Source organism: Pygocentrus nattereri, chromosome 23, assembly GCF_015220715.1.
Source record: "Pygocentrus nattereri isolate fPygNat1 chromosome 23, fPygNat1.pri, whole genome shotgun sequence".
NCBI lineage: Eukaryota > Metazoa > Chordata > Actinopteri > Characiformes > Serrasalmidae > Pygocentrus > Pygocentrus nattereri.
Genome location: NC_051233.1, coordinates 4,782,345 through 4,795,831, shown reverse-complemented (window position 1 = coordinate 4,795,831; position 13,487 = coordinate 4,782,345). Strand labels below are relative to the sequence as shown.

Here is a 13,487-nt window from a genome sequence, read left to right as displayed (position 1 = left end):
TTTGTATGGAAAAATGTTCCAGTCGCTTTAAAATGCAAGCGAGTAAATTGTGTGTGGTGAATTCAAAGCGGTTACGTAAGGTTTTGTATGCATATCAGAGCCCTTCTGAAGATGAATCCAGGCAAAGGCCCCGTGAGCCGCAGTCCCACACATGTAAATGAATGCCGGAGGTTACAGCAATCCGCTGTGCTTCTGTGGTCACTGTATTTATCCCACCTCCGAATAAATAAAATCATTTATGAACCATGAAAACAGTCTGGAAGGCAAGACGTGGGCTAACATTAGTGAGCCACCGTTCATTCTCATGCAAACACATCATCATAAGCACTGTCAGCACGATTTTCATAAACACCGTGTTACAGCTGAACTCAAAGGGAGCATATGTAAAGCCATCAGCCCCAACATCAAGACCACCGCCTTGTTTCTCGCCCACTCACTGTCCACCCTATTAGACACTCCTACCTTGTCAGTCCACCTCAGAGACGCTAGCTCAGTGGTCACAGGGCGCTGTTGGCTGGATGTTTTTGGTTGGTGGACTACTCTCAGTCCAGCAGTGATGCTGAGGTGTTTAATCCACTCGTACCAGCGCAACACTGACAATGCTGAGAATGATCCACCACCCAAATAGCTCCTGCTCTGTGAGGGTCCATGGGGGTCCTGACCACTGAAGAACTAAAAATAAATAAATAAAATAAAATAAAATGATGCCATGCTTTAGCACCGGCGACTTCCAGGGGTTAACGTCTTATATATCTCTTGTAAGTATTTATATAAAATATATGTAGAACACAATATTTTTAGGGTTTTTTTACTTTAACATTTTGCTGAAGTACAATTCCTTATTTGACTCATTTTGTTATTACTTATTTATTATTTATTGTTATTATTATTTGTTATTATTACCAAGCTGATTGGTTGAGGAGCGTTCTTCGCCATAAAGTCCCTTTTTTTCACAAACACTGTATCACTCCGCTGAGACGCCGTTGCTAAGCAACGACTTTGACAGCTGTAGGAGCCGCTCAAGCCATTAGAACATGTTTACTTCTTACTTTGCCACAAAACAGAAAACGGCCACTCAAGATCGCATCTGACCAACAGCCGATTTGGTCCGACTCTGAAAATGAGACGATGCTAAATTCCCAAACTGTCATCACCACTGAGCAGCTTTTCAGTCGGCAGCTGTGACAGAAGAACAGCTGAACAACCTGGAATCAGCCAGAAATGAGCCCAACACCATTCACCAAACTAAACAGGCTGTAAGAAGCTTTACAGACCGGCTGGAACAGAACAACATTAATACTGATCTGGACAATCTGACCAAACTGAGCTGAACCTGATTTTGTGGCTCAGTTCGTACTTCAAAAGGTGATGGTCACAGAAGGCTGAGCAGCGAGTGGGCGGAGCTCGTTACTCTGACGTAGCAACGAGCTGCTGTTTAAGGAGCTATAATTAGGAGGAAGGAACTGAACATTAAAACATATTAAACGCCGCGTTCACGGCCAGTTTATTCATTTCTTACTGTATTTATTTAACTGTTGTATTAAAGCAGTTGAACACTCGGAGTGTCTCATCACTAGAACATCACAGCTGTGATTTGGTCGCAGCCACGAGCCGAAGGCGATAACACGCTCCCTCTCATGGTCTATTGTGTAAGTATTAGTCTCTTATGCTGGTTTATATTTCCCTCTCTTTGTAATGGACTGGAATACCTGGTGGATCCAGCAGAGTTCCATGCAGTGAACAGGAGCCTCCTCTTCTTCTCCTCGTGTCCAACCGCACTAGAGACATGAAACAGGTTTCTTTCAGGTCTCCTCGTATTCATCAGTATGCAATGTTCTGGATTTTGGGTTTAAAGACATTGACTGCTAACCAGAGTGGGAAACTGATGCCTCATAAGATAATATGACTCACAAGAGAAATGTCTCATGGAAGACTGGGCTCCTGCTGTCCGGTACCATCTCTGTCTTCTGACGAGTGGCCCCACCACTGTCCGGCGCCATGCCCACCTAGGAGACAAAAGCCAGGTCAACACCACTGAATGACAGCTGGTCTCCAACTCTGGTACCTTTCTGGAGATCCTAGATCCAACCACAGTTTGCCATACCTGCTCCAGCTGATCAACCTCTTTCCAAGTCCCTGATTGGCTGGAGCAGATGTTTAAAAGTTAAGTAAGGGGTGTGGCAGGTTCTTGTATACAGGAACTAAACTCTGCAGGAATATAGATCTCCATGACTTGGGACAAAGCCCGCTGCTGTAGAAAATCACTGAGAAGGCTGAACTTGGTTAGTGTAGTGGGTAACACCTCTGCCTATTACACTGTAGACTGGGGTTCAATCCCTGCCTGGGTAAACACCTTACACTATACCAATAAGAGTCCCTGGGCAAGACTCCTAACACCACCTTCCTGTGTAAAATTATCAAACTGTAAGACACTCCGGATAAGAGGGTCTGCCAGATGCCGTAATTGTAACTCAATTTTAGGAACTCACTTTGCTCTGCTTTAAGCTTTAGCTCAGCTATCGCCACTTTTCTCACATCTCTAGCAGGAAACTTTTCCTCAAAAGGGAAACGGTTTCTTGTAAAACGTCTCTCAACATTTGATTTTTTACCAGGATGAAGTCGCTTCTCATTCGCCAGCTTCTTGTTAGAATTTTCCCGTTCCACCTTAAATGGTGCCTGAGGTGCCAGAACGTAAAGGCTGCACCATTTAAGGTGGAATGGGAAAATTCAAACAAGACAAAGAAGCTGGCGAACAAGAAGCTGACTACATCTTTGCGACTTTTTAGTGCTGGAAAGTTTCTCGTTGCAGATTAAACATATAAAGAAACCTGCTGAGTACTTCTAAGCGCATTCGTCTCCAAATTATCGATGGTGGTCGTAAATCTTTTTGCTTTTATGTTACGCTACCAGCTAAGCGAGATTGTTGTCGTTGCTATAGTGACCAGCAGTCTGTGTGCCAGGCTTCAGGGTTAAAAGGTGAATAAGCAGCTCGACCCCTGTTGTAAATAAAACAGGCTATTATAGCAGTGTTATAATAATGTTATAATACTACAAGAACACTAAAGCATCATGCTCATTTGCATTAAAAAGAGCATTTTGGTGGTGATCTGAGTCCCCAATTTTTTAATGACTTTTAATAATAATAATTAATAATATACACCGATCAGGCATAACATTATGTCCACCTCCTTGTTTCTACACTCACTGTCCATCTTATCAGCTCCACTTACTGTATAGCTGCACTTTGTAGTCCATCTGTTTCTCTGATACTCTGTTACCCTGTTCTTCAGTGGTCAGGACCCCCATGGACCCTCACAGAGCAGGTACTGTTTGGGTGGTGGGTTATTCTCAGCACTGCAGTAACACTGACGTGGTGGTGGTGTGTTAGTGTGTGTTGTGCTGGTATGAGCAGATCAGACAGCAGTGCTGCTGGGGTTTTAAACACTGTGTCCACTCACTGTCCACTCTATTAGACACTCCTACCTTGTCTGTCCACCTTGTAGATGTAAAGTCAGAGACGACAGCTCATCTGCTGCTGCACAGTTTGTGTTGGTCGTCCTCTAGTCCTTCATCAGTGGTCACAGGACGCTGTTGGCTGGATATTTTTGGTTGTTGGACTGTTCTCAGTCCAGCAGTGACACTGAGGTGTTTAAAAACTCCAGCAGCACTGCTGTGTCTGATCCACTCAGACCAGCACAGCTGTCACGAACACACCACCACCATGTTAATGTTACTGCAGTGCTGAGAATGATCCACCACCCAAACAGTACCTGCTCTGTGATGGTCCATGGGGGTCCTGACCACTGAAGAACAGGGTAACAGAGTATCAGAGAAACAGATGGACTACAGTCTGTAACTGTAGAACTACAGAGTGCAGCTATACAGTAAGTGGAGCTGATAAGATGGACAATGAGCGCAGAAACAAGGAGGTGGTCATGATGTCAGGCCTGATCAGTGTATATGTTTTTCTTCAGAACCTCATAATGACCATGGTTTAAATGCAAAGACTGAAATGTATTTGTCCACAAAATAGACATGATTGTGCCGTTAATGTGTGATGCATTATAATTGGACATGTTTACAGCTCTTACGTCTGGCTGCTTAAAGCTTTATAGGTAAACAAGCATGTAAATAACAACCCAGGCATAAGGCAACACACATGATGTCATCAGTAGTGCCAGGAAATGAGGGCAGAGCATTTAAATAGGTAGCTGTATCAGCCAGTCTGAGCAACACCCTCATCCTCGCTGTGGCTGTGACTCTGGTGTTAATCATGTGGAAAAGCTGGAGCCTGACAGCCCACCCAACCCCCACTCACGCCTAACAAACATGCATGCACACTTAACACGTATTACAAGGCATGGCTAATGAACTACGACTGTAGTTAAACACTGCTATTACATCAAGTGTCACTGTATTTTGAAAAGTGCTGGTTAAAAGAAGGCGAAAAAGTACAAACCATTTCATTTCGCATATTTTTCCCTGCTCTACCCGCCGCATCCTGCCAACTAGCTGCTTATTTCACTAGGTAATGAGTAGAATCAGGTGCGCTTCATGAGACGAGCCACTCAACCTGACTAAAATCTTATTAATTCTAATGACTTGTTCTCAGTATACAGTCTGAGTCACGAATGTTTAAACAGTTGACCTCAGCAGTGAGTTTATCACAATATACATTAGAATAAAGTCGTATTCATAATTCAGATAAACAGAAAAACAATAAACAGTAATAAGAATTTTCTGTGGGTCCATATTTTTCCTGGACACCTTCACAGCCGCCACTACATATAATAACTATTATTATTAACTACATATAATACTGGGCTTCCTCGAGGAGCGGCTTGGAAATGGGTAAACAAACACACTGACATCCAGAAAATCACTGTTTATTATTTATATTATGTTTATATGGTTCTTATAGGCACGGTGGCGTGGTGGGTAGCGATGTCGCCTCACAGCGAGGAGGGCCTGGGTTCGATTCCCCGGCCGGGTGACTGGGGTCTTCTCTGTGTGGAGTCTGCATGTTCTCCCCGTGTCTGCATGGGTTTCCTCCGGGTTCTCCGGTTTCCTCCCACGGTCCAAAGACATGCAGTCAGGCCAATTGGACATGTTAAACTGCCCCTGTGTGTGAGTGACTGTCTGTGTCTGTCTGTCTGCCCTGTGATGGACTGGCGACCTGTCCAGGGTGTATCCTGCCTTCCACCCGAAGACTGCTGGGATAGGCTCCAGCAACCCCCCCCGCGACCCTGACGGAGAAGCGGCTTAGAAAATGGATGGATGGATAGATGGATGGTTCTTATATGTTCTTTTCCGAAGAACCATCTTTAAGAGTATACTGAATAAAATGCTTGTGCCAGGACGATGTTAAGAAGGCAAAATCTTGTCCACATTTAAAAGTAACTGTTCTTCAAGGGTTCTTTAGTAAAGACAATGGTTCTATATAGAACCCTGAACAATCAAAGACCCACTTGTATGCGTAAAAGGTTCTTTGCATGGTGAAATGGTTCTTCAGATTGATGTTGTATATGGCTTAACATAGAACCTTTTTAAAAATGGTTCTATATAGCACAAAGTTAGAACGCTTTTTGGTGCCACATAGACCCATATATAACACATTCTCCATCTGAAGAACCATTTCATTATGTAAAAAATGATTCCAGTCCATTAGCTGTTCATGGTTCTTTACAGAACCATTGCCCTGTCTAAAGAACCCTTGAAGAAGCATCTCTTTAAAGATTTTTAATGAAAGGCTTGGGTCGTGACGATGTTCAGAAGCCAAAATCTTGTGTTCTGGGTCCACATTTAAAAACGACTGTTCTTCAAGGGTTCTTTGGTAAAGACAGTGGTTCCGTACAGACCCACGAACAATCAAATACCCACTTGTACGCATGAATGATGCCTTGCATGGTGAAATGGTTGATTAAATCGATGAAGAATGTGTTACATATGACTCCACATAGAACCTGTTTAAAAAGGGTTCTATATAGCACGAAAAAGCTTAGGATGCCAAGTTTGGCACAATGGAAGAACCCTTTTTTGGTGGCATATACAAGCACATTCCTCATCAACCCATTCCTCATCAATCTGAAGAACCACTTCACCCTGCAAAGACCCATTTAAGCCCCCGAATGGTTTGTTGAGTGCTGACGGTTCTATGCAGAACCACTCTCCTTACTAAAGAACCCTTGAAAAAGCATAGTATAGCACAAAATTGCACAAATAACACATAAGCATAGTAACGAAGTGATATTATTCCCACCCTGCACATACCTACACGCTTCCACACGCACGTCAACACTCGCACCGCAAAGCCCTGACCTCAGAGGGGGTCGTCTGTGGGATTAACATTTCACAACCAAATAACACAGGATTACTCCTTATGGATACAGCCAGCCCCGCTTCCTCTCGCACTGACGTATAGCTCCTCGTAATGCATGATGAATTATATCGAGTGGCTTTGATGTTGGCAACAGCATATGTGCCATAATTAATATCAAACGCCACCACCAACATCCCCCTGACGTCTTAAGAGCTCTGCACTCAGATAATAGACAGAACACGGCACGTAATCATATACGGCAGATTAAACTAGGGCATTCGTGGAAAGGCGCGCTTTAGATGTGGTACATGTTGCCTACCTTAACGTAGCAGCTGCAGATTCCCTGATCGCTTCCTGCCAGAGACTTGGCCTCAATAACTGCAAGAAGAGTGGCAAAGTATTAAAGTGGAGTTATTTTGCCAAATTGCAGCATAATTCACTTGCGGAGATGCAAACGAAGTCATTCAGAGTGATATGATGTGACATGGTTCGCTGTAGAAAAGCTCTGAGACTCTCTGCGCTCCGAGACTCCGAGGTCTTTACCGTGGTGGCGATAGGAACCAGGGGTCCAAGACAAATATAGCCATTTTATTTACTGTCCAATAGGGATGGGAAAGAGTTTTCCAACATTCAGACAGTTTGTAAGTTTATATTATTTAGATGTGCAAATTAGCTTCTGTTTGTCATTACACACCGAGCAGGACTAACATTTCTGCACTCATTGTCCAGTTTATCATCTCCACTGACTGTATAGCTGCTCTTTGTAGATCTACAGTTACAGACTGTAGTCCATCTGATTCTCTGATACTCTGTTACCCTGTTCTTCAGTGGTCAGGACCCCCATGGACCCTCACAGAGCAGGTGCTATTTAGGAGGTGGATCATTCTCAGCACTGCAGCAACACTGACGTGGTGGTGGTGTGTTTGTGTTGTGCTGGTACGAGTGGATCAGACACAGCAGTGCTGCTAGCGTTTTTAAACACTGTGTCCACTCACTGTCCACTCAGACGCTCCTACCTTGTCTGTCCACCTTGTAGATGTAAAGTCAGAGACGACAGCTCATCTGCTGCTGCACAGTTTGTGTTGGTCATCCTCTAGTCCTTCATCAGTGGTCACAAGACGCTGTTGGCTGGATATTTTTGGTTGGTGGACTGTTCTCAGTCCAGCAGTGACACTGAGGTGTTTAAAAAACTCCAGCAGCACTGCTGAGTCTGATCCACTCAGATCAGCGCAACACGCACTAACACACCACCACCACGTTAATGTTACTGCAGGGCTGAGAATGACCCACCACCCAAATAGTACCTGCTCTGTGAGGGTCCATGGGGGTCCTGACCACTGAAGAACAGGGTAACAGAGTATCAGAGAAACAGATGGACTACAGTCTGTAACTGTAGAACTACAAAGTGCAGCTATACAGTAAGTGGAGTTTACTGTCTAAGTTGTCTAAATTAGGGAGCAGCGTAGAACATTCATCTTACATTTCGGTCAGAATTTCTTATCTTTTTTATCCGAATTGGGAATCGTAAAAAAGACTAGTGCAGCCGGCTAAAGGCTACCGCATACAAGAGAAGATCTGCACTGCATGGTCAGAGGGTCAGCTATGGTGCACAGGCTCAGATACACAAGAAGCTCAGGTTGTTATGCTCATTTTTTGTACACTCAACATTAAATTTGGTACAGCGGTCCGCAGTTCGGGCACCTTTGTCCGCTACACACCCAAACTGTGGAACTGTGCACCACAAAGTATTAGAAAGGGCCCATTGGCCTTTTTTTTGGGCCCATTGGCCTTTTTTACACACTAACTTAAACCCCTCCTTTTTAATGCAGCCTATTAATAAGCAACATGCTTTCATTATTTGCTCATTTATTGATTTGTTTATATTCTTTTACTCATATGATGTGCCCTGTTTTATGCCCCTTGGATTGAGTAGTGTGTCTTGGTGGTTTATCCATTATTATTACTTGCCTGCTGGTATGTAAAACCACACTGAGCGGCATTCACTGTTGAAATGTGCTAAACAAATTAACGTTTAACTATTATTATGAATTCATCACGTTTCCTAACAGCTAACTAACCCCCTTGCTTTTCGGCTACGAGGTGTGACTACTCTAGTAATGTTCTCTGAGGTCAATATCCATCAAAATGTTACTGATTACATGTAAACTCAGTCAATGGAACTACCTTCAGGTAGAGGGCTTAAGACCATATGATTCACCCTGTGTCTCACTACAGCATGACTCACTGATGTGAGGCTGATGTGAAGTGTCTTTTGTTCATCTGAACTGCTTTGCGTCATTTGGATGAATGTATTTGACATATTGATTTACACCTACCTTGTACCTACACAGTGGCCATTTTATAAGAAACACCTACCATCTGTGCACGTTAGGTTTAACTCAACTGTTTCTGAACAATTTCTAAGCCCCCCACTATCCCATTCATCAATGAAGAGGGACGGGTGGACCTCTTCTGTGGTCCACCACCAAAAAATAACCAGCCAAGGGTGGCTCTGTGATCAGAAACTGACCAAACTGAAATGGACAGATGGGCTACAGTCTGTAACTGTACACCAGCAAGGTGGAGTCATTCTATAGAAACATTCACTTTAGTGTCCCCAGCGTTTTCAGATATATTACACTGGATAAAACATGTTAGGGTTCCAATTTATTTATATATATAAAAATAAAACCAAGTTATTTTAACAGTTTCACCATCTCGAGCCTCAATTTAGCAATATTGGCTTATAAAATCAATCACATTGAATTCCAAGCACCACAGAAGAGCTCGTCCTCGCAGTCGTGTGTGAAGGCTGAGGCCACATTTTGAGGTAAAAACATGTTTTTCTGCAATTTTAACAACCATATTCCTCATCAACCTGAAGCACCACTTCACCCTGCAAAGACCCATTTAAGTACCCAAATGGTTTGTTGAGTGTAATCTCTACATGGCTATGAAAAAGATTATTTAAGTGGCATATAGAAAACAAAAGCCAAATAAATAATATATAATGAAAGTCCCCGCGACCCTGACGGAGAAGCGGCTTAGAAAATGGATGGATGGATATAACGAAAGTCCCCCAGGAGTCGTGTCGCTGGTGTAACTGCGCGACAGAAAATCTCTTATTTTGAAATAAAAGTCACGCCGATGACGTCACTCGGCTTCCTTTGACCTGTTTTCTGAGGAAAAGCTGAGGGAGTCCACCGCGTCTTTCAGTTCTCAGAGACTTTTTCATTCAGCTCATGATTTCATATGAAGCTTTTAGTTGACGTCACCGGTTTGACCGACTTCATTCATAGGTAGTTGTGAAAAAATAGAAGGTATTAAAATGGATTAAATTCCATATTTTAGTGGATGTTCCATGATTAACGACATGTGGTTTGATGCTCTGTAACAGTTATTTTGTAAAACGCATTGTTCGTTGAAAATGTCTCTGGTGTGACCTTTCTTATGTGGGACACCAATGACGATCGGTAACACCAGTGACTCCTACGGAGAGATAAAAATAGGCATTTCTGTAGAATGACCCAGCTACAAAACAGCGGTTTCAAATAAAGTGGCCAGTAAGTGTAGGTTTAGGCTACACTGATTTTCTGGGTGGTGTGCTTAAAAAGGACAGGATTCATACCCCAGTCATCCTTCAGGGGAAGTATGAAGATGGTGTTTGACCCCAGGCATGTGTCCCCTGCTCTGACTGGACTATCAGGGCCCAATGTACTAAGCTTTGGTCAGACCCAGTTCAGAAGCATTCTGCCCAAATATTATGCAAAAAACGAGCATCAGCAGTTTATGAACGTGTGCAAGGTAAAATGCAGAATGATCTCCTCTCCCTCATGCATATGCATTTTGAGGAGGGCCAGGCGAAATGTGGGAGGATTAAACAAAAAGTGGGTGGAGATATTACGTGTGCATCTGAATGCATATTACTAAAGTTTGAGCAACTGACAGCAGTCGGTTTTGGGTGGATTTCTCAAAAGACTTGAGAAATTTCCTTTACCAGCTGCTGCAGCAGCAGCAGACACAGCGGTTAGATGGAGGTACGAGCCTCAAACATGTGCAGAAAGAACGTTTAGCATCCGAATAACACTCTTTAACCTCTTATTGACCAGGGTATATTTTAAAATAAATATACATTTTTGTTTTATTTATTTATTTACTTTCTTTTTGTATAAGCCCCTCAAATTAGCAGAACATGTGTTTTATGATCTCCACATATCACTACATGCTTACAATTTACTGCTGAAAGCCAAAAATCTCCGACGCTCTTTGTGTTGTTTTCTAAAAGTGATGTTTCCAGAGCAGATCACTGAAGAGACGCCGTCTGTTTATAGTTTAGAGCCCAGATTTGGGGAAAAACGGGTCGACTTTCAGTAGAAAAACAAAGTTCAGGTTTAAAATTATGTCACCGTTTATTAGACTGGAGAGAAGAGCTACAGCCTCATACGACATCCATCTTTTGGGACAACGCTATTTCTCCATTACTGAACTTTCATTTTCTGTTTCACCTTGACTGCTCTGTTATTTCACTGTGTAATTTCAAAACTGCATAGCATATGACATTAAATTCGGGTGCATACTGGGTCACATCAAGACAATTTGCCCTGCATCGCTTGTCTACCTTCACACACATACAAATATATATTTAATATGATGTCAGCCCAGACTCTGATAAGCTTACCTACTGTTCGTCACTTGTAAAATGTCCTACAACTAAATTAAGAAAAAACTGAAATACTGATCCTTGGTACTAAAACTCAGAGAAAGGTGCTTTATGAAAAGCTAGGCTCTTTTGTTTTAAAGTACAAAGTATCTTCTGAGCTCTGTTTATCCCACAAGTAAACACAGTCACTAAAGTAGCTTTTTATCATTTGAAAATATTGCTAAATTCATCACACACTGGTTTTAAACACTGAGTTTTTAAGTAATCTCTAATAGAATTGCCTGAGGTTTCTGACACTGTGAGCCTGTTAGCATGTGTTTCATGACCGCACTGTATCTAAATAAACTAATCTAAGGCTGAATTCCACTGAATTTACACTGAAGTGCATCTCCAGTTTGACCTGATGAAATCCAATTGTACTTTTCCTGCATAAAAAGCATGTCAGCACATGCAGTATTTCTTTTTTCTTTTTGTTTACTCTTTTCTCTGTTACAACACGAGTGGACAAGCTCAACTTGGACATTGTCAGTGCCTTGGAATGCATGAAGACTTTTAGTTTGGGAATAGCTCAAATCTGTTTGTCAGTGCTTGGCAGATGCATTTCCACACACGTAAGTGTAAAGGTATGGTGACTTCATATTCCATTTACACTTGTGTTAGATGTGATCAAAATCCATCTAGTGGATCCAGTGTGCAGCATCATATGTGAAGAAACAGAGGACAAACTGAGTCTTCTTGGTTGTTTCCATGCCAACATCCGAGACAACAGTAGCCATATCATGCAGCCTGATAATTAGTTAACAATCCAACTGATGGCTCAATTGGAATAGAATACATTAATGTATATATCCGACTGAATGAGGTGGGTAATCCTGTAAATAATCCGTTAACTAGTAAAATCTGTTAAATAGTAAATAGGAAAAATAAACAGTTGTATCTGATTACGTTACCTTCATAACACACTGTTAAGTACTGTATGTGGCAAAGACATATGTTTGAACATGGGGACAGATTTAGGTTTTTAGATGACTTGTTTTAGCCATGTAACTTTTGCCCATTACAATTGCCCATTTTACCCATCTTCCATTACTTGTTAGCTACATTAGCCCTGTAGCTGCAGGGCAAAACTAAACAAGAAAACTCGTCAAGCATGCTAATATACTACATTTGGGGTTAGGAGGAAAACTGCACATTTGATTTTCACTAAACTATTGCATTAAAATCAACAGTCAGTGAGTTGTGTTTGAATACTTACTGTCAACGACAAGCACACCATTCCTAAATGCTATTGCCAGTTTGAGCTGCCCTGTGAAGAGAGAAGAAGCCACACAGGAATTCTGAATGAATGTCAGAGAGTGACAACCTGACCTAGCTCCATTAACTCATCGCAGAGTGGTTATCCGTACCAACAAGATACGGGCCTATTATATAACCAGTGTACGAATACTGCATCGGATAAAAACCTCCCTGTGGCTTTAGGAGTCAGGAATTAAAAGAAAGAAAGACAGTGAATCCAGGAGGTCGCCCTTTGTGTGTTAGTACTGGGCAATATAGGAAAAACAATTCAGTATCACAATATTTTCAGGATACATCATGATATTATTAGATGAGATTTAAGTTAGCACTAATAAAGTTAATGAACTTATAAACACTGCTACTCTGTTAAAAGTAAATTTTTATAATGCACGTTTCTTGCAGGAAATCAGCCTGATTATTAAATTTTAAACATTTTTAAATAATAATGTGTGCAGGGGTTCTTTTGGGATACGTTGCCCTGAGGCAACATCGTGCAGCAATGGGAAGAAAGGATATAAAGCCATGTTCCCTGATGTGGTGAGATCTGGCTTGAGACCGTCTAAATCCATCCCACTGCCCTACAATGTTGCTTCTAGGGCACAAACATAGTTCAGCAAAATCTCATAACAAAAAAAAAATTATACTGAATGTACTAAACTTACTAATTACATTGTTTATGACACTGGGGAACCCTTAGAGCCTTCAAGGCCTTCAGAGGAGGGTTAGTAATTTTAGGTGGATGCAGCGAAGCGAGCTCTCCCACTTGTTGCTCTGGTGTTATTTGTTTGCTATTCAGTGGCGACCTTGGAAGGATGGGTTGGACTTCTGAGTCTTCTGAGTTCTCTCAAGGTTTCTTCCTCTTGCTCTTAGGGAGCTTTTCCTGCCACGGCCACCATTGGTGACGCTCATGAAGGCTCGGACCTGGATTTTTCTGTAAAGCTGCTTTGCGACAATGCCTGTTGTAAAAAGCGCTACATGAATAAACTTTGACTTGAGTTAATAGGTCAGGACTTCAGGTGCTGAACTGAAGGTCCAATGCACCCTATTTAGAAAGCAACAGTGGAGTCAACCACCCATGCTAATGGATGGAAACAATTTTTTGGGAAAAAAAAATATGTTACTTTAGGCTATCCGGAAGTTCTATATACACCACTGTTAGAAATGGAAACTAATGGCAGCGGCTCCAAACCAGGATCTTTACTGAAGGAGTCG

General features: G+C 42.2%; 1 protein-coding gene across 1 annotated transcript in view; it reads right to left on the bottom strand.

Moving 5' to 3' along the window:
• Window positions 1-12,283, bottom strand: part of rgs3a (regulator of G protein signaling 3a) — a 318,323-nt gene extending 306,040 nt beyond the window's left edge. The window contains exons 1-4 of the mRNA XM_017720342.2: window positions 12,235-12,283; window positions 6,639-6,697; window positions 1,912-2,006; window positions 1,710-1,778 (exon numbers count right to left, since the gene is read on the bottom strand). Coding sequence (XP_017575831.2) covers window positions 1,710-1,778; window positions 1,912-2,000 — 158 coding nt within the window. The 5' untranslated portion in view covers window positions 2,001-2,006; window positions 6,639-6,697; window positions 12,235-12,283. The remainder of the gene's footprint in view (window positions 1-1,709; window positions 1,779-1,911; window positions 2,007-6,638; window positions 6,698-12,234) is intronic.
• Window positions 12,284-13,487: the final 1,204 nt, after the last annotated feature.